Below are 18,615 nucleotides of genomic sequence, written 5' to 3' on the forward strand. Positions count from 1 at the left end.
TATTTGTGCAGAGATCGCTGTAGAAAAGTTCACATCATTTTTATCCTTCTCAAAGAGTTTCCATTTAAGTCATCACTAGAATTAAAATGCAGCACAACACAGAAATTCTCAAGATTTTTGTTCATCTTAACTTACAAAACTCAATTCTACTACACTGCAAGAGCAGAGCTCAGGCACAATACAGTTTAGCTCATCTTGCTTTGTCTGAATGGCATTGATGGCTATAGTTTAAACAGCTCTTCATTATCCTGCCCAGAGAGAATTCAACTTGGTTCTTACAGTGAAGAGCATTAGGGGAAAAAAAGAATTGACATTTCCCACTTTCATGATTTTGCAGTTTATAAATATCTATCATTTGAGAAATGCTGTGCTGTAAAAAACTTCTTTGGCTTTTCTTAAGGAAGAGGACATGGAAGTCTTTATTTTAAGCCTATTTTTTAAAGGCAAAATATCTGTCAGCTTAATGTACATATTTTACATCAATTATTAAAAAAAATCAGAAGAAACTTCAGAGAACTGTATTATTAAAATATTCTCATTCATCAGATTTTATCAGTTTTCCATTTACTGACAGTGCACACAAGTAAACACAAGTTGAGAGCAGCATCACTTGCACAGAAATGGCCCCTTTCCTTCTAAGGGAGTAAAAGGGAAATTCTGTTACCATTATTGGTCTGCTTGAGAGAGCCTGACACCCAATTGCAAGGTTTCTTGGAGTCAAATAAAGCTTTTTTCTTTTTTTTTTTTTTTCCTCTCCTCTAAGCTGCTCTTATGACTTTCTTAATATCATTCTGGTAAATGACTTCCCTGCTCCTCCCCACCCTAAGCCAAAACAAACATCCCTGAGCACAAAAGTGGAAGTTACTTTTCCACCTGGCCATGGAACAAAGACCTCTTACAATTCTTCTCTGACGAAAGGAGATGCAGACTTCGCGAAAAAAAAGTCTGAGACACAAGTATTGACAAAAATATCTTTCAACATTAGTTTTAAAATATCAAATACTTGTTTCAGCAACATTGGTGACTGCAAACAAAGCAGTTGTCAAGTAACTATAAGTTAACATCAGAAATACTCCTGCACGCCTCTGGCATCAGGGGAGAAGTACGTACAGTATTTCGAAACTGCACTGACAAGCGTCGCTTCCATTCACTAATCCAGCATTCTGAAAATAATAGTAACAAAAAAGTATCTTTTACACTCTCATATGCTAATAATGCAATAAATTTTAAAAAGAAAAGAGTTTTTGCTGTTAAAATGACTAAGTTACATGCATGAAGGAAATGGTACTGAAGTAAACTTTTCTTGAACTCAAAAATAACACCTGGACACAAAGCTAGCTTTGTTGCTAAAAATAATAAAGGGCCGATTTTATAAAGTAGTGTACGTGCATGGATTATTTAAATATGACATGTACAAAACTCAAGTCCATAGGTGCTACACAACCTATAATCACTTACACTTAATTTGTTTCAGTAACTTCAAGGTGATTACAATTCTTTTGGATGCCGTCTCTGAGGTCTTCTAATATCTCTTTCAATTTCTTTTTTTAGCTGAAATTGTTTGTATCTTTCTGCCATTGAAATAAGCTCACTAGGAACTGCCTGGCAATAAAACAGCATGAGAAAGAGTCAGTTTTACACAATTCTGTAAGCTTTTAGACATCTGCTTCACACCTCTGCTTCACACCTCTGCTACAAAAGCATAACTGACTAGAGTATTCCTAAACTAGATCTTGTTACTCATCTGGTCCCTGTCACTTTGCAAATTTGCTTTTCTAGAGACCTTCTGGTACACAGTACAAGCATTCAGAGTGAAATAAGTGTCGAGTTACATCCTAAGGAATAAATCAGATCATATAATTCCCCTGCAGGATGCACGTGTGCACATCCACATACATGCACAGGCTAAGATTTTTTGTGGTGGTGGGGAAGGATGTTTTGATTAACCTTGGAGATTCCTTTCTTGGACTCATTTGTATTAAGGTAAGATACAACTGCAAAAAGTTCCAAGGCTAAGGGTATTCAGGACAGAGGCATTTAGTGATCTTTTTTGCTGAGACACTTTCCATGCGTGTAACGTCAGCAGGCTCTCATGTTCACAACCTGGTTCAGAGGGCAAAGCACAATCAGGCTAAGACTTAGCCAGTCTCTTACTTGGTTTGCTCTTTCCAGAATGTCTATCAGCTCGGATGCAACTCTCCAATCATTCTTAGTGACAAGTGTTACTGCCTCCCCAGTACGCCTAAAACAAGGAACAAAAACGCGTATCTTCACAAGAGAAGGTAACTACACTGTTAGGCTTTTCCTACCAACAAATAATTCAGTTAGTAACTGGACTACAGGCAGCGTTTCTGCCGTTTTAGATAAAGCTGGTTGGAATACTTGCTATGCACATGACAGAATACAACTTTTTGTTTTTGTAAAGGTCAGAATAAGGCAGTTCAGCCAAAATACAGCAAAAGAACAAACACTTTAGAATTTTACACAACAAATCTAAACACAAGTATGCAGAGTCATGCATTAATATCTCAAATAAAAGAGGAATAAGAAAAAAGTGTTCCAGGTTGGGCAAGCAGCATTCCTTCTCCCTAACAGCAAGCTATACCATCATTATAGGCAGAAAACTCTGAACTTAATTATTTTACCATGGAACCGATTGGGAAATGAAGTAGTTGAGCAGTTACAATACTTCCTACTGTTAAAACATTTTTCAAACATTCCATCCCACAAGGGAATTCAAAAAAAAAAAAAAAATCAAAACCCCCCAAAAATGGAAAGCTCATTTGCTTTCAATATAACAGTTGGCCAATTTCCAAACACAAAGCAGTGCATTATGATCCGAGGAAGGCTCTGGTACCCGCTGGCAGCATCACTCCTCCCTTCCGCATCACCTTAGCTCTAGCATTTGATGCAAAACCCACCAACATTACATAAAACACTGGTATTCATCAACTGCAAATATTGCTTTTGAAAATACTTACCCTGCTCGCCCAGTACGACCTACTCTATGGACATATTCTTCAATGTTTCGAGGGAAGTCAAAGTTAAAAACATGAGTAATGTCATGCACATCAAGACCTCGGGAGGCTAAGTCAGTAGCAATCAGTATTTTGACCTTGCCTAAAAAAATATGACAAAAACCACACAGCAGGAATTTATGGCATACACCGAAGATCTATTCTAGCTTGTTGACTTGCTAGTGTATAATAAACCTATCCTCAATACTTAAAAGGAAATATGTTAGTTGTGTCCCACAATGATTGGACTTCAGCTACTAAGCGGCAGATAAGTACTCATATTGTCATTTTATCATCATTTTATTTCATAGGTGGAACAACAAGGTGCAGAATCAAGCAATGTACCCTCCTGATATGAAGTGTCTACAAAGAGAACAGAAACTTCAACAACTATTTCCTCATCTGGCATTCTTATCACAGGGCTGTCTTTATGTACTTTGGGATTATATGATCCAATGTTAAATCCTCCCAGCATAATTGAACGGAACTGTTGCACTGCAAGCAGTGTCATCTAACACCAGTGTTTGCAGATGTGTAAAGTAGCATCATGTTGGCTGCCCTTCAAAGAATTCAAATAGGCCTTAAATAATATAGCTCTTGGCAATTCTAAGACTTATTGTGCATTCCAATACATTCCAATATTCATTGAACAAAAAGCAAATTCTTTGTTTGCGGTTTGTGTTTGTCAAAGCCCGGATTTATCATTCGGGGCTTCATACCCATACATTTAACATTTTCTTTTCTAGTGCACTAAGGAATCAATACACTTATAAATAGATATCCAGTTGCACAGAACAGGCTTTAAACACCTGGACTCAAAGCAGTATTTAGGTACCAACCTACCTTTCTTAAAGTCATCTAAAGCCTGTTCACGATCACACTGCTCCCTGTTTCCATGAAGTGACTGAACTGGAATTCCTTGGAGACCAAAGTCACTTGCTAAGTCATCAGCTCTAAGATGAAGTAAACATGCAAAGGTAACAGAGCACTGCCAATAGCTAAGTGCGTGTCTAAGATGGTGCAAAATCCTACTAAGGCCAGCTGATACTTATTCTAACGGCATGGAAGAAAGCACAGAAAATGCAAAACAAATTATTTTTTTCAAGCTCTTGTCTTCCTATCTCAACAAGAGAGCTCTTCAATGAGGACACTGAATCCACAAAGCAGAGCCAGCCGTGCTGCAAAAAAATATCAACTCAGAAAGCACTCTAACAGAGTAGCCAAGAAGGCCACACCAGGTATCATGCACCTTGTGTATACAAAGAAAGGGGGAGTAAATAAGGTAGAACAGATCTAAAGTGCACTCTGAGGATAGAAGAAAGGAAAGCTTTCTTGTTTTACAGCAGTATTTATCAGAACAGCGTTTCTGAATTTGCCAAAGCAGCCTCACATGTTGTGTTTCCAGACAGAAGCCTGAAGCCCTTCCAGGCAGATGTCAAGATTAAGTTATGTGCTACAGACAGCAAAGTTATCACCTGAAAGGTCTGATTAGGAGTCAGAAGCTCCTCACACTGACTGCTCAAGAAGAATGTTCAGAAAACAGTTCAGATCCATTTAAAGGAAAAATAACCAGAATATCCCTTAAAGGGCAGCTCATGTCTGCCTCTACCCTACACCCACAAATTAGGGGAAAAAAAAAGTTACATGCAACATATTACATAATTATTTTCAAACATTCAAGTAGCTAAAAATTGTCACACTACAAAGTTAGTTTCACTTTCTTGCATCCAAAGGGGAAACGAAAGAATCCATTACTTATGTTGTTTGCCATAGCACCCGAAAGGCTCAGGTATGGTACAATGATAGACAAAGTCTTGTACACACCAGTTTTGTGTGCAAGTGAAGACTAAGTTAGATTAATATATTCTTAAGAACATTAACATCCACTTCAATTATGCGAAATTAAGATTTCTCACCATTATTACTATTAGCTCTGAAATTAAAAACTATATGAAAAACCAGGCAAGCAATGATTTGGAGGTGAGGGGCTAGTAGGAAGGGTAATGACACCACAGCCAAGAGTACTACCAGCAACACACTGCTAAAAGGTTGTATCTCAATTATCTGGATGTAAGAAACTATTGAATATTTCTGGCAGAGGGAGAAGAAAAAAAAAAAACACAGAAGTGATTACATACGTAAGTTTCTTTCCCACAAAAATGATGACCTTATCCTTCGGCTTCATGGAGTCAATGAAGTACCGTGTGAAAGCTCTCTTCTCTTCTTCCGGTATAACAACTACTCTCTGTTCTACCGTGTTTACAGCCTGTCAAACATAAGACATGTTACACAGAAATAGATTTGAATTATGTTTTTCTGTTATTTCCCAAATTATAGAATTAGTAAGTATTAAACTAATATAAAAACTAGAAGATGCATTGGAATTAAAAGCAAAGATTTGTTGTTTTCTGGTTGCCTTAGGGGAGTAGTATAATTTGTCCTTAAGCAGTATGCCAATCACAGACAGACCCACAGATTTATGAGGGGAAATGAAACAGATTCTGAATACTACTGAAAAGTAGTTTTAAAATTTTTTCTGGGTAGTCTAGACATTCTCCTGACATTGCATCACAAACCACAACTTATGGCAAGAGTTGAGAAATTGGTCCAGTACTTCCTTCTCCACATTGGAAAGCTCAAGAGTGTTAAGGTTTGAAGTTAGATTATTTAATTAAAATCACCACACAGCATAGATATTTCAACATTAACTGATATCACAAATGCTTCTCCTATAAACCTCTAAATACAAAGCTGAACAGCAGAGGCATTTTTTTTTGTTGGATGTTGGATAGAAGTGATCTCTCATCTTTGTTCCCCTGCAAGCGAGCTACTCGACACTTAAAAAAATATATGATTGATTTGTTTGCCCTTCATGATCCACCTCCTAACATTGTAGTTTGCTATTTCAACAATATTATTCTATCAAATACTATTATTGGAGATACAAAACACTTCAGTTTGAAGTAACTGATAAGATGATCAGTATCAATTAAGAACTAAATCTAGTATGCTTCAGAATAAACACTTTTCCAAAATAAAACTTCTGTTGTCTTGTGTTATCTTACTCAGAATATGTAGTTGATCTGTAAATTTTTTTTATCTGAATTAAAATCTGAATCAAGTGAATTACAAAGCAATTTCAAAATAAAAGTTACTGACAATATTATAAGCAAGTATCTGGCCATTATACAGACTTGGCTCAAGGCTTTATTACTGAAACTGCAGGAACATGCTTATAGGAGCATGACATTCAGTCAACTTCTAGATTTGGTTGATGCAACTGCTCGTCATTCGTCTTCTCCTGAAGTCTACGACTTCTCAATACAAACACATTAGAATAAATTTCTTCTCCAATCTCTTTTTAAGCTTGTTAAAAGCTTCAATAAAAGTTTAGAAAGACTGACGGTTTGCTGGAAGTTGATAATGATTTTAGTCACAAGCATTGACTTTATATATAGTTACAATAAAATTTCTGATTTATCTGCAGGTTCTTCTAGAAGAAAAAAAAGGAGTGCAACTTACTGTTAAATCAAGAGTGCCAACATAGACAATCATAGGATTTTTCAAATAGGATTTTGCTAGGCGACGAACACCATCAGGCCAAGTAGCACTAATGGGAAGTGAACAGGAAAACAACAAGCAAAGAGCACAAAATTATTCTCTAATATATTAATCACATTCTTCTTTCTTTCTTCCTTCTTGCACAAGAGAGGCACTCGAATATTCAGTAAAAGTAGCCCAACTTCCATAACCTTTAGAAATTGTCCTAGCAAGCTAATAGTTAACAATCCTCTTCCTTTCAAGGTAATCATACTTTAAACTCGAAAAGTTAGGCAGAAATTACAGAATGTAATGAAGCCAAACAGTGAGTTTAATAAGCATCTTCTAAGTATGGTTCTAAAAAAATTGGACATTTCTACTTCCTGAAAATTGTGTAATTTCAGAGGAAGTACAGTAGCAGACTAGCACAGGTAGTATCCAAGCTTTTGATTAAATGTTCACATCTAGGTGCAAAACCAGAAAAAACAGAAGTTGGTCTTTCATATCAATACAGTAAATCTCAGCACTCCCAACACACCTCTTTTGAAGGAACACAGATGCTTGTCTAACTGCACATAAACCCTCAAAAGGTGGAAGAGTAAATCATCTTGTCAAAAACAAAAGCAAACAAACAGTCTGGCTAGGCAGGATAGGAAAAAAGGGATATTGATGTCATTTAGGCTTGCAAAACCTTTATTAGGGACTGATAACCTCAAAACAAGTGTAACTAGTTCAAGCACTGAGCACTACTATGATTAAATACCTTGTCATGACAGTTTGTCTGTCTGGCCGCACATCTATTAGGATCTTCATTATCTGAGGTTCAAATCCCATATCCAACATTCTGTCAGCTTCATCTAAAACCTGCTTAGAATAGGATAAGCACCCAATTTCCTTAGAAGAGAGTTTCAGCAAGACATAGCAGACCATCTTAAGCAATGATTTTAATTTCAGAATCCACTCTATAGCTTATACTAAAGCTGTTCAACTTTTCCTTTCATCTCTTCAATCCCCTCTATATAGGGGAGCAGGCATCACAAGAAAGCCCACAGTCTTTAAGAATATCTACCATCACTGATGAGGAAACAGCATGGAGTGCTTCCACTTTTCTTTTTTCACTTCAAATTGGTTGCTTCCCTATCTCTCTCACACACATACACACACACACACAAGATGTGCACAAAACCTACATGCAAATTAAAATGGTACCTTTGGTATCTGGCAGGTTATAAGTAAAAATTGACTGATACCAGTATTGCCACAAAGGCACACACATGGTCAAGTGCATGTGAACAATACTGCTAGCACTTGCTACATGATCATCTCTGGTAAAGAGTGGAAAGTTGAAGACAACAAACTCACAACATACAATGAGTTGATTTTTAGCACTTCTTTAAAATTTAAAGCCCTTTGGGCCCACTCGCAATGACAGCAATTTTTGATCAATTCAAGAATGGTATGACCCATTCAATACTTTTCTGTTAACTGAATTATGAAGAGAAAAATCTGCCTCTCCTCCCCTTTCTCTGTGGGGATAAAATTGCAAGAGAGTATTGGTGAACTCTGAACACAACCACTCAGGCCCCATCCTTCCTCTAACATACAAGGGTTTCAGTCTCCTACTCTGTGGCTGCTACCCAGGAACAATTTTTCTCTCTTAGCTTTCAGAGTTTAATCAACAGTTGTATGATCATGCATTTTAGACACTAACATTTCCCACTTACTTATGTGGAAATGTTAGACTTGCATGACAATTATTGCCTTTGCTTTGTAGTTTCTTTCTTTTTGGTGCATTATTCTACACAGAACGCTTTTCATATAGATCCTCTGGAATTTTCTGGAACAACAAATCCATCCTCAGGAGATTCAGAAGACTAAAATTGTTTTCTGGTTTCACTCTCTGTTTTCAAAGAATATATGGAAGCTTCATTGAACTACCCACATCCTAGTAAAATAACAAGGTTGAAGCTTCACAGTTTTAAATAGAGAGTTAAACACATATCTTAAGTCTGTTGCAGATTTAAGCCAGATATCAGCATTATTTTCTCCAAAACATTCATCAGCAGGTACTGGCTTAAATTCTCCCCGCTAAACTGTATGGCCATTCTAAACAAGTAAAAACTCATTTGTGACAGGAATAACCAGTGTTTCTTCTAAAATTACGAGGAAGAGAAGCCTGCCTGCAGTAAGCGAGTTACTAAAAATCCAGACAAGTCACAACAGTGATCAACGTCATTTCTGTCAAATAGGATGGCAGATTTCCTCATGCTCTCAGGTCACCTTGTATATTTAATTATAATTAGCAATGTCCATAAAACAGGCAAAGAGTTTTCTCACCAGAGGATGAATCTCTTAAAAAGAGCTACAAGAGCTGTAGCTGCTCCTTACTCTGAAAGGACTAGTACAAGGACTCTGGTTCTTATTGTACAAGAACTTAGTAATCTTTAAAAGAAAAGGGAAAGAGGACCCATTGCATAACTTAAGTTTGACATCACAAAAAATACTACTATGGAATACAAATTTATGATCTTTAAAGTGCCTTTTTTCCTGCAAGAAGTATTTTTCCTGTGTGCAGTGTGATTATGACAGGAATGAATCCTATCATAATCTAATGTTCAACCCTTCAAATCCAATGTTAGCCTTAAGATACAGTGTAATTGAGACAAAGTTTAAAAGAAAGCTAAAGTAAAGTTTGAGATAAGACTATATCAACTATTTCCCAGCTCATGCAGTACTTTCATTCCATATCAGCTACTTGCCAAATAAGTTATGCTCTTCAGATTTATGAAGCTGTTCATTTGAAGATCATTCAGTCTGCCAGGGGTAGCAATAACAACATCCACACCCTTGGTAACCAGGTTTATCTGTCCTTTTCGGTCCCCACCACCATATATGCAAATGCTGAAAAAATAAAACATTTTCCAGAGTATAGTGTTAAGATTCAAGTAAAGACAGTCTTTCTCAAATAACACCACCACATTGCTTCACTTTGGGTAATACCAGATTATACCTTTTAAGGCAGGAATACAGTGTAGGTGTAATTGCTAAAGTCATGATAAACAATAGTTTAACATTGAACAATTTCCCCCGCTTTGGGCAGCAATAGCTCTCTACTGAAGCTGCAGTGAAAGGAAACATGCAAGGAAGGAAAAATAGCTATTAAGCTACAAGCATACTTTCAACTGTTCTTAAAATATTCAAACCAAACAGAAGAGCCCCAGAACAGGATGCATGATTTTCTGAATATTACCTTCAAATGTCTTCCCTCTTCCCCCCCTGCCCATTTAACCAACCTATACACTCAAAAGATCTTAGGCCTACAGAAAAACTTAGCACTTTTTGTAGAACTATCAAGTATTTTGGGGAGGGAAGCAAACACATTGTATCATTTGATGACTAGTAAATTAATTCTGAACATTATCCAAGATTGCCAGGGGTTCTCAAAGGAAGTTTTAGAACACAATAATGTCCGTTCAATAGCATTAATGAAGATCCGCACAAGGGACACAGTGTACTCTCAGTAGCTTTGTGAATGACACCAAACTGGGAAGGCATCAAAACAGTGTAGCTAGCAGATCAACAGGAGTGAACTTTGCCACTTGTGAGCCACCCCTCAAGAGCAGCACATCCAGTTTTTCCTTTTTTTATTGCAGTTTACTCTGTGCAATTGCAATAAAAGCAGTGTCAGTCTGCAGCAAGTCCAGCAGATGGCTGCCAAGATGCACAAGGAGCTGGAGCACATGATGGAGTGAGAAACTCGGCTTGTTCAGCCTGAAGACAAGAAGGCTCACAGGAGACCTCACCACTGCCTACTGCTACCTAGCACAGGCTGTAGAGAAGACAGTCAGACTCTTCTCAGACATCCGCGCTAGAAGAAAAGGCAACAAAGTGCCAACATTGAAAACTCCAAGCATGTACGAGATACAGACTTTCCTCATGAAGGTGTTTTAGCTAGAACAGATTGCTCAGAGGGAACAAAACATGAACTAATTCCACAAGCCAGCCTGTTAACATGGCCTTATTCTGGAGGAAGTGACCTGACAGAAGGCTAAAGCAGCCTGCATGAAGAATGCGAACACTCACAAAATTAGACCCTACCAAAGACTACATCCTGATAAACAAAAAGCCAAAAACATTAAAAAAAACTAACACCTTAATTATTATATCCAAAGACATATTGTCCTAAGAATGCAGAAGAGTTTCTTCTAAAATTTCTGCTCTTATTAAATTCTCTCTCTCTGGGTAGGAACAAGAATAATCCACCTGAGCCCCTTTTCCCCTCAAATGTAGCACAGTGCACATACCACCTCGCAGCTCAGGTTAACTTCTCCCATGCAATTCAAACAATACAAGGCCTCTTCTCAGCCTTCAAAATAAATAAAACCAAAAAAAGTACAAACTGTACATTAAGCACCTTTCCCCTCCCTTAGCAAAGGTATTTATATTAGTAGATTTAACAAAGCCCAAGTGGTAGAAAAAGATTATTTAACAAACAAGTGAGAGGGAAGATTACCTTTTAATTCCTTTGTATGTGTACTTCGAACACTCTGCCTCAACCTGAAGCGCCAGTTCTCGAGTAGGAGCAAGGACTAACATCCCTGGCCCCCCACGCTGATCTCGAGGTCTGCAACAGAGCACCGTTATAATGTGGCTACATGAGAATACACAAAGTCTGACATTTGATATCACTTTAAAAAAAAATGTGTGAGTGTGCATATATACATATACACACATACATATATTAGCGCTTCTCAGCTCCCATTGCTAAAACTCAATAAAGCTCATGGTTTCTGTAACATATATAGTGTTCCCCCAGGTTTTTTTTTTTTTTTTTCTTCCCCCCTTCAGTTTATTCTTTGCTATCTTTTTTAGTAGGAAGTCATCACTGGATAAGTGGGAGGGGAGAGAGGACAAAACAGAAGCATGCGCAACTAAGCAGCTCAGAGATACAAACAGTCCTTACATTGGCTGGGAATCCAAATGAATGAATCCAGGCATTAAGTAAGCTAACGTCTTCCCGGTGCCCGTCTGCGCTATGCCAATAAGATCCATTCCCTGCAGTATGATGGGCCACGCCTGGGACTAACACAGAGCAAGAGACACTTTAAAAACATGCCTCATTTCAATTAAACTTCCACCAGAATTAAAGAAATACCTGAATTGGCGTAGGTTTCTGAAAACCCACTTTTCTGATATTAGTCATAACATCAGGATAATGCTCAAACGCATCTTCAAATTTACAAACAGGATTGGGAATGCAGCGCTTTTCACCTTCTTTCAAGTCTTTGCAAATTATATTATTATTTTCTTTCCTGTGTAGAATTAGAGCAGTATAAAAGCTTTAAAAGCACTGAATCTGAAAATGTGAAACTAATATTCAGGAGGTTTTTTCTGATTTTTTTTTTTTAAAGCTTCCAGCACAACAAATTCAGACTCCTGGATTAGAGTTATAACTACACTTCTAACTTCCAGAAAACCTTATTACAAAAAAGCTTCTCCTATATTGCTTATTATTTCCTCCTTAAAATTTTAATCAATGACTACAGTTGCACATACCACTGTCATATCAGACTTCAATTACCATACATTACAGAACTATTATTATTATTTTTTTTCTATTCAAAGGCAATCTGTAAACTCGTAAGAATGGCTTTGGACTGCACTGTCAGAAATCAATATTCTGACTGAAGTCTTCCTAAAACATTTCCAGAGTAGCTCTCTGGATGCTCTAGCAAATACAAACAATAGTTTAGAACAAAAGCAAGACAATCAGTAAGCAAGACAAGCTATAGTGAGATTTTTGGGTCATCCTCTCCCCACAAATAGGAGATATAAATACACACCAGTGGTTTATCTTTACTCTAGCCCTCTTCTGCTCTGAAAATTCCTCTCCACTTTTTTTTTTTTTTTTTTTTTTTTTTTTTTTTTTTTTTTTTTTTTTTTTTTTTACTTTGAGCAGCGTTTAGGCTAGGAAAAAAAAAATCTCTCTTGGGAATCATCTGCTTGGCAAACTGATCTTACCGCCACAGTTCCACTTCTTCTTTTGTCATAGATGCAGTCCTGGGTGACTCTTTATAGAAGTTTTTCTCAATTGGAGGCAAGTCTTAAAACAATTAGAAAAAAAGCAAGCTGAGTCAGTAGGAAACGCTGCAAAGTCAGGGCTGCTAAACCAAACCAGATTGGGTCCTGTACTGGAAAAGAAGTCAAAAAGCACTGGGAGACTATTGTTGCATTCATATAAAAGATAAAGGCTGAGACACTCTTGAGCACATGTGAAACAAGTATTTGCCTACATTCCAAATTCTAAAATATTTTATTATTGTATTGCATTTAACAATTCTCATATTTGTGGTGACAGCAAAAATTAAACTGTAGCCCTTTCAATAACAAACTCTGAAATACAGTCTCAGGACTACATTTAAGTCTCCACACAATGACCCATGATCACTCTGAGAAATGCTGAAGTGGGTCACTTCACTGTTTCTACATGATTCACATGCAAAAAAATCCTCTCAGAACAAGATTTAAAAATGTTTACACATTGAACAGCTTCATCCCATTCAAGAGTAACAATGTACAATCTAATTTTTAACAACTAACCTGCCCACTTCATAGCTTCATATCTAGCTTTATTTTCTCGAATGGAGGCCCAGTTAATCACAGATTTCTGTGGGATGTCTTCTGACTTGGTAAGATCCAAGTGTTTTTCTGCAGAAGTACTACCAAAGTGCTGCTGTTTGATGGAATCTGTTGAGGTATGAGAAAGAAACCCACAGAAACAAAGCACTTTTAATACTAAACAAAAGTTACAGAAAATAAGACTTTTTTTTTTTTGAGAAACATGAAGCATTTAAATAGTTTCAGAGTAAGGCTTAAGAAAAACGTATATCAGTAAAGATGTCAAATCCATTTCTGATGAGAAAGGAAGAAAAGCATTTCAATAGCTGCTTAAAGCAAGCAAGCAACAGGGTCTGAAATCCTGTTCCTTCAGCTACAAAGAAGGTTTGTTATGCAGCAGGTTTTTGGGGGGCGGGCGGGATGGATGGAGCAGGGGTGAACTGAACCAGAGCCTATGATAAGCAGACAAAGTTTTATTTATCAATTGTAACTGCAAGGTTTATTTTTGAAGTACAATCATAAAAATCTCAATTTAATTGTGCTCTATGACCTTTTGATCAGGCTAGCATTTCTCCAGAGAAACAGATTTTACACTGAAAATAATAAATGGGAACATAGTTAATTATGACTAGAAAAAAAAAAAACACAGAAGCATGGGGCAAAAACAACCATCAAGTGTGTTCATGGGCAACAGGAGAAGCTATTTAGATATTTCTTTGATTTAGAAGGGGTTGTACTGCCGCAAAAGAGAGGCAAGACATTTTAGTAAAACACAGAACACTTCTGCAAAAGTATCAAATACACAGAAGGGATTTTTTTTTTTTTTTTAAAAAAAAAAAGTACTTCTTACCTTTCTCAGTCCCACCTCTAGTGTAGTTTTGTCCAAGTCTTGATATAGTATCTTCAATCAACATCTTGGCTTTGCTTTGCACTGCAATGCTGCCAAAAATCTTTACTTCTGCTTCAGAAGTCCCCTTTGTAACCTATGTTTATAAAACCTCATTAACTTTTTCTATACTGTAAAGACAAGTATTATATTAGAATACGCACTATATTTTTTCCTGGATTTGAACTTCCTTTCTAGGAAAGGATCTCTAATTCTCTTTCCAAAAAAAAAAAAAAAAAAAAATTAAAACACATACCCCAGGAGAAGATGGCAATCCCCTCCTCCTTTATGGCTATTCTTACAAAAGACCAGAATTATTAAAGGAGAATGAGTTGCTCTGGTTCACAGAAGCAGAGCCAAGGCTGTCTTCCTGAGAGCCTCGGCCTGGAGGAGCCACAGTGCATACAGTACCTGTATCTTAGCACCTGAAGACTCCTCAAGTTCTCTTATTTTAGCTCCACCCCGACCTGTTATAAAGATACAGGTATTATAAATCTTTAGGCCAAAACAACAAAAAACAAGACAGTGCAAATCCAGATTGTTTTCTGTGTCAACCAAAGTAGTAAGGCCTCCACAGGAGAGAGTGTATCTTAGAAAGAGACAGGCAGGTGTTTCAGCAAGTTGCAAAGGAGGCAGAAGATGGAGGGGAGAAAAAGGTGGGGAGGGATGGGGGAAAAGGATGTTAGATGAAGAGGCAGAGCAGCAAAATCAACTCGAGAGCTGCCCTCTGTCACAGAACTAGTGGGGTGTCAGCACACTGGCTGCCAACAAGGGGAGAGTAGCAGGACGGGCGTTATTACCTATGAGAGCCCCGACCAGGGCACTGTCGAGGCACAGGCAGAGCGGCACAGGCGCATCCCGAGGGCGGTGGGCAGCGCGGGGCACCCATTGCCCTGCCGCCTCCCCCGAGCCCCGGGAGCCTCCCGCGCCTCGAGGCTCCCACTCCTCCCCCGCCTCGCGCTGCCTCTCGCGGTCCCGCCGCCCTCTGCTGCCCTCCGCTGAGACGTGGCTCCGCGAAGGGACCGCAGGCGACCACCACCGCGGCGAGGCGCCAGGCGCAGGAGATGGCGGCGGCTCCGCGCCGCCGTCCTCGTCGCCGCTCGCCTCCCAGTCTGACATGGCGACGCCGCAGCCAACGATCAGCCCACGTGGCGGCGCCGGGACGCGCTTTATGCGAGAGGGCGCGCTCATTGGCCAGCGTGACCGCTCGCTGGGCGCTGATTGGCTGCTTCGCCGAGGCCGCCCAAGGGGCGGGAAAGCCTGGAGCCGCCTCCCCCGCTCGGCCGTTGGGCCGCCTCCCGCGTCCCGGGGCGGGCGGCGGTTGCGGCCTCCCCGCCTCTTGCCCGGCTCTGGTGGTGGAGGGGAGCTGTGGCCGCGGGGCGCTGGTGGTAGCGATCCTCCTGGCCGGAACAGGACGGGGTAGTTGTCTGCCCTCCTCCCCATCCCGTCATGCTGCCGTGATATTTTTTACATAAAAATTAATGTTTCAGTGCGTGTGTTGTTTGAGGGTAACTGGGAAGGTGTGAGGGAAACTGGGACGGCACGATGGAAAGCAGGAAGGGTTTTGAGGAAAGGCTGGCGTTTGCACCCACTTCTGGCACAGTATGGGAGTTTTAGGGAAACAAAAACAAAAATATAAAAAATCACGTGGAGTTTAAGGGCGAAGCAACGTGACCTGCGAACGGTGTCGAAATCAAAGTTCTTGAAGAGTAAGTGGCGCTTACCCGTCTGCAGGCAGCTGCGGGTGCCTTGTGGCAGGACAGGCTTGGAGTGGCCTTGAGCATCGTGCCAAAACCGATCAAGCCTGTGCACAGGATCATCTTGCTCTGGTTTTGAAGCCTCCAAAGAGCCACTGAATTCATGAGAGAAGCAAAGTCTCTATATTAAATGCTTTGCAATCAAATCCTAAAACTTCAGTGGGACTAGGACTCTACAAAGTGAACAAAGAATGCTGCTGTTTTGGTGCAGTAATATTGTGAGCCAGTGAGGAGGATGGTGCTGGCCTCTTTTCACTGGTGGCCACTGGCAGAACTAGAGGTAATGGCCACAAACTAAAACACCAAAAGTTCCACATGAACTTAAGGAAAAATTTCTTGAGAGTGAGGGTGACAGAGCACTGGAACAGGCTGCCCAGAGAGGTTGTGGAGTCTCCTTCTCCGGACATCTTCCAAACCCGCTTGGACGCAGTCCTGTGCCATGTGCTCTAGGTGACCCTGCGTGTGCAGGGGGGTTGGACTAGATGACCTCTAGAGGTCCCTTCCAACCTTAAGCATTCTATGGTTCTATGAAAAGACTTCATCTAGAGCTCAGGTAATACTGAGGTGGTTGATTCTCTTAGGAGAAAAGAAGCAGTCTTTTAGAAGTAGCCTGAGTAGTGTCACATAGCCCCCTGATTCTCTATCCTGTATAAATTCCTGTTTATCAGGAATGCTAATAATATCTTCCAAAATAATCTTTGTAGAGGCAATGAAGCCTCTGAAATTAAAGCACCTGAAGTTGAAGTAAACTCTGCTGTATAGAGTCATTAAAAACTCAAAAACCAAATCTATCAGACTAGTTTGTGTGCATTTTAATCTAATAAATTTCCTTTGTGATATTTTGGTCCAAGCAATAAAATATTTACAAAACGGCAAAAGAAGAAAATGAGCAAGCCTTAAACGCTTTTGCCTTGTATATGTTCTCACCACGCAATTTTTAAACATAGAGAAAAAACAGTAAGCATAGTAGGTACTTTTCAAATCATTTTTATTAACAACAATATGGATCCAACTTGTCAAGAAGTTACAATTAACATTGTAATGTATAGGCTAATGCCATTGCAGTGTCAGTGGAAGCAGCCTTCATACTTTCTGAACCTGTTACGAAACTGGCTTTTTAACATTCAAAGCAGTCTAAAATGCTTCCAAGTAGCGGATGATATTGGATATGTCTGGAATTGTCCTATGTGTTGCTGAATGAATGGCCACATTTGCATCCAATTAATGAACAGGAAAATATTACATGCTTCCACTGACGCTGCAGTGGACAATTTTGATTTCAAAAAACATTTAACCTTTTTAGACAGCGACAGCACTTTGTGTGATGTTGTAATCCATTCAAATTGAGTCGATTAACACACTTGAAAAAAAATGTGAAGCAAAAATATCTGGGACAAATTCTCTTCTGACCTGTATCTCATTCAAACCTAATGAAACCAAAAGGATTGCATGACATATGAGTCAGGATAAAGTTGGCCCAGAGAGGCAAGTTCATTCCTGGTATAGGTGGGTTCAGTTCCTATATGGTTAATGGAGCTGAGCCTGATTACACAATGAAGGCCGAACTTCACCCAAATGTGGAGTCCATTCACTGAAGTCAGTGAAGTCATCCTACGAGGAAATTAGCCTCAGGTGTTTAAACATTTTTTTTTCCCCAATCCTTTGCTCTCACATTGGCTTTTCATGGTTATTCCTCTTTTCTGATTGTTCTTTTATTTTCTCTGTGCTTTTTTTAAAAAAGTCCCTTCTTCCCTTTTTACCTTAGTATTTTGTGCGTTATTTTTATACAGTCAATGTGACATGGGTAAATTCAGCTAAATATTAAGTTTCCTCAGGAAATAATTGGAATATTACCATTTTCACTTTAAACAGATGCCCAAGAAAATCAGGATTTGAATCTGAGCTCTCGATTCAAGCAATATTCTTACTGCAGTCGGTAGAATTTTTGTTTGAGTAAGGAGTGCAGGTTCCAATACAGAGATATTACTGTACACCAGGTGTTCTTTAGCAATTCAATATGATTTGACTTATCACAGAAGAGCAGCTGAATTACTCATCACCATACTATCATGAGAGCAGTCATTTTGTAGGATTATTTCAAAAACATACATAACAACTGTGGGCACTGTGAATAAAAGTGTATGATCTTTGCAATCTTGAATCCTAGGCTAAAACACTATATTCATATTTAAATAAAAAGTATAGATCGTATAAGCCAGGAGCAAATACAAATTTTTCCACAAATAATGATCATCAAAACTATTCTTTTCAGTTCTCTCTTCGATCAGGTACAAGAAACATGCTGATCAGAAAACAGTTATTTGGGTAAGGCTTAATTCCTGAAGCTCTTACTTAAGTTGAATTTTCTCGTCAACAGTCCTTCTGTAGAGTGTAAATAACAGCAAAACGTTGTCTTCTGTCCCTACTCATCAAAAATTCCTATTAGCTCTCATGAGCTTGAGTTTATTAAGCAGCTCCAGACAAGACTTGAAAAGCCAGACAGGTCCTTCTTTTGTGAAACCAATGAATGACTGACAGTCATGACACTGTAGTTAGGGAGCATGGAAAACAGGAAACTCTTGAGGAAATACGAGCAAAGCTCATAAAAAATCCAAACAATTCTTCCTCTCCAGAATTGAATATATTCACTATTCTTTCTATTTTCTATCAATAAAATGTTAACAGATTCCTATATAATAAGACTTGCAGCTACAAAAATAATAATGGTGAGCATAAAACAAAAAAAAATTAGGATCTTAAATCATAACACGAAGAGATACGATCTTCTGGATTTTGT

General features: G+C 38.8%; 1 protein-coding gene across 1 annotated transcript; it reads right to left on the minus strand.

Annotated features, from left to right (window-relative positions):
• Positions 1-1,488: 1,488 nt before the first annotated feature.
• Positions 1,489-15,180, minus strand: DDX43 (DEAD-box helicase 43). The gene is made up of 16 exons (XM_088539854.1): positions 14,862-15,180; positions 14,473-14,528; positions 14,026-14,158; positions 13,158-13,304; positions 12,579-12,660; positions 11,713-11,869; positions 11,521-11,639; positions 11,071-11,181; positions 9,317-9,458; positions 7,321-7,421; positions 6,540-6,627; positions 5,156-5,283; positions 3,861-3,970; positions 2,982-3,120; positions 2,155-2,242; positions 1,489-1,602 (listed from the first exon to the last, which is right to left on the minus strand). Exons 1-16 carry the CDS (start codon positions 15,178-15,180, stop codon positions 1,489-1,491), a joined length of 2,034 nt encoding a protein of 677 aa, XP_088395980.1.
• Positions 15,181-18,615: the final 3,435 nt, after the last annotated feature.

Source organism: Tinamus guttatus, unplaced genomic scaffold, assembly GCF_059628265.1.
Source record: "Tinamus guttatus ecotype Peru unplaced genomic scaffold, ASM5962826v1 Tinamus_guttatus_pri_ptg000051l, whole genome shotgun sequence".
NCBI classification, from domain to species: Eukaryota; Metazoa; Chordata; class Aves; order Tinamiformes; family Tinamidae; genus Tinamus; species Tinamus guttatus.